This window comes from Limulus polyphemus, unplaced genomic scaffold (assembly GCF_000517525.1).
Source record: "Limulus polyphemus unplaced genomic scaffold, Limulus_polyphemus-2.1.2 Scaffold10389, whole genome shotgun sequence".
Taxonomy (NCBI): Eukaryota; Metazoa; Arthropoda; class Merostomata; order Xiphosura; family Limulidae; genus Limulus; species Limulus polyphemus.
The window spans coordinates 8017-9338 of record NW_013675999.1 but is presented as its reverse complement, the minus strand read 5'-3'; the positions used below and the strand labels follow the sequence as shown (position 1 = coordinate 9338).

The following is a 1322-nucleotide window of genomic DNA, read 5'->3' as shown; positions in this document are numbered from 1 at the left end:
AAACCGATAATTTGAGAACAGCATGCAGATAAAAAACCTAATTTATGAACTCATCTTGTGATTTTTCTGTCAATATACATATTTTTTATTTTAGATTACAACCAAAGTTTTCACCCTTTAAACATTATTATATATATATATATATATATATATGTATCTTTATGATCCTGAGTAATGACCGCTGTTAGTAGAAGCTTAGAATTTTCTATTGGATACTCTGTTACAAAAGAAAAAAAATTCAGAGATTTGTATAGTTCACATTAATTATATTATGATGTCAGAACAGACACCATGTAGTAACCTAAAGTATTTTAAGTCTTAAAATCCAACAAAAGAATGATTAGTTTACGTTATTATAATTGTTTGTCAAGATCAGTTTATGTTGCTTAGTTGTGGTCGTACATTTACCATCAAGCATAATCCTTTTTTTAGCAATTTACACTTGATGTTTTCAGATAAAGTATCAAAAATTCTCATACTGGTGACTTTATAAGTAAAGTTAACACAAAAATATGATACTCTTTAACCCAAACACTTTCGAAAAGGTGGTCCTTTCGAGGTTGCTCGGGTTATATGGTTTCATGTATCTGTTTTAAATTGATTTCTTGAGTCTATGTGTTTTCCTGACATCATGATTATAAATACTTGTTCTGTACATTGACTTTCCTTGTGTTTCGGTGTCACTATCTCATGTTCTAGCAAGAATTTTGATTTAACAAAAGATGTCCAGCATTCTTAATGTGTTTCGTATGATTTTCTATTTAAGAATCTTCAAGATGAACTGGAGGACATGATGGGGCAGGCTGAAGAAGTGCAAGAGGCTTTAGGCAGAAATTATGGCATGCCAGAGGTTGATGATGACGAGTTAGAAGCAGGTTTGTTTTACGTTGTATGTGGCTACATATATTAAAGTAATAGAATGATCTATTGAACTTTTCAGACTCAAAAATATCTTTCATGTGGTAGTATTTCGAACTACAAACAAATCCAGAAATCTGTCACTTGAGAAAACTTGTGACATAAATAATCAAAGCACATGTTTTCAAGTGATTGTGATATTTTGTCTTAAAACAACGCCCTCCAGTGGCACAGCGGTATGTCTGCAGACTTACAATGCTAGAAATCGGATTTTGATACCCATGGTGGGCAGAGTGCAGATAGCCCATCGTGTAGCTTTGTGGTTAGATTCAAACAAACACACAGCCCCTCCAGTGGCACAGCGGTATGTCTGCAGACTTACAATGCTAGAAATCGGATTTTGATACCCATGGTGGGCAGAGTGCAGATAGCCCATCGTGTAGCTTTGTGGTTAGATTCAAACA

At 33.9% G+C, this 1322-nt stretch overlaps 1 protein-coding gene across 1 annotated transcript in view; it reads left to right on the top strand.

Annotated features, from left to right (window-relative positions):
- LOC106476365 (charged multivesicular body protein 5-like) overlaps positions 1-1322 on the top strand; it is an 11513-nt gene that overhangs the window by 7303 nt on the left and 2888 nt on the right. Inside the window, exon 6 of the mRNA XM_013937024.2 lies at positions 767-875. Within this exon, the coding sequence (XP_013792478.1) occupies positions 767-875 (109 nt within the window). The remainder of the gene's footprint in view (positions 1-766; positions 876-1322) is intronic.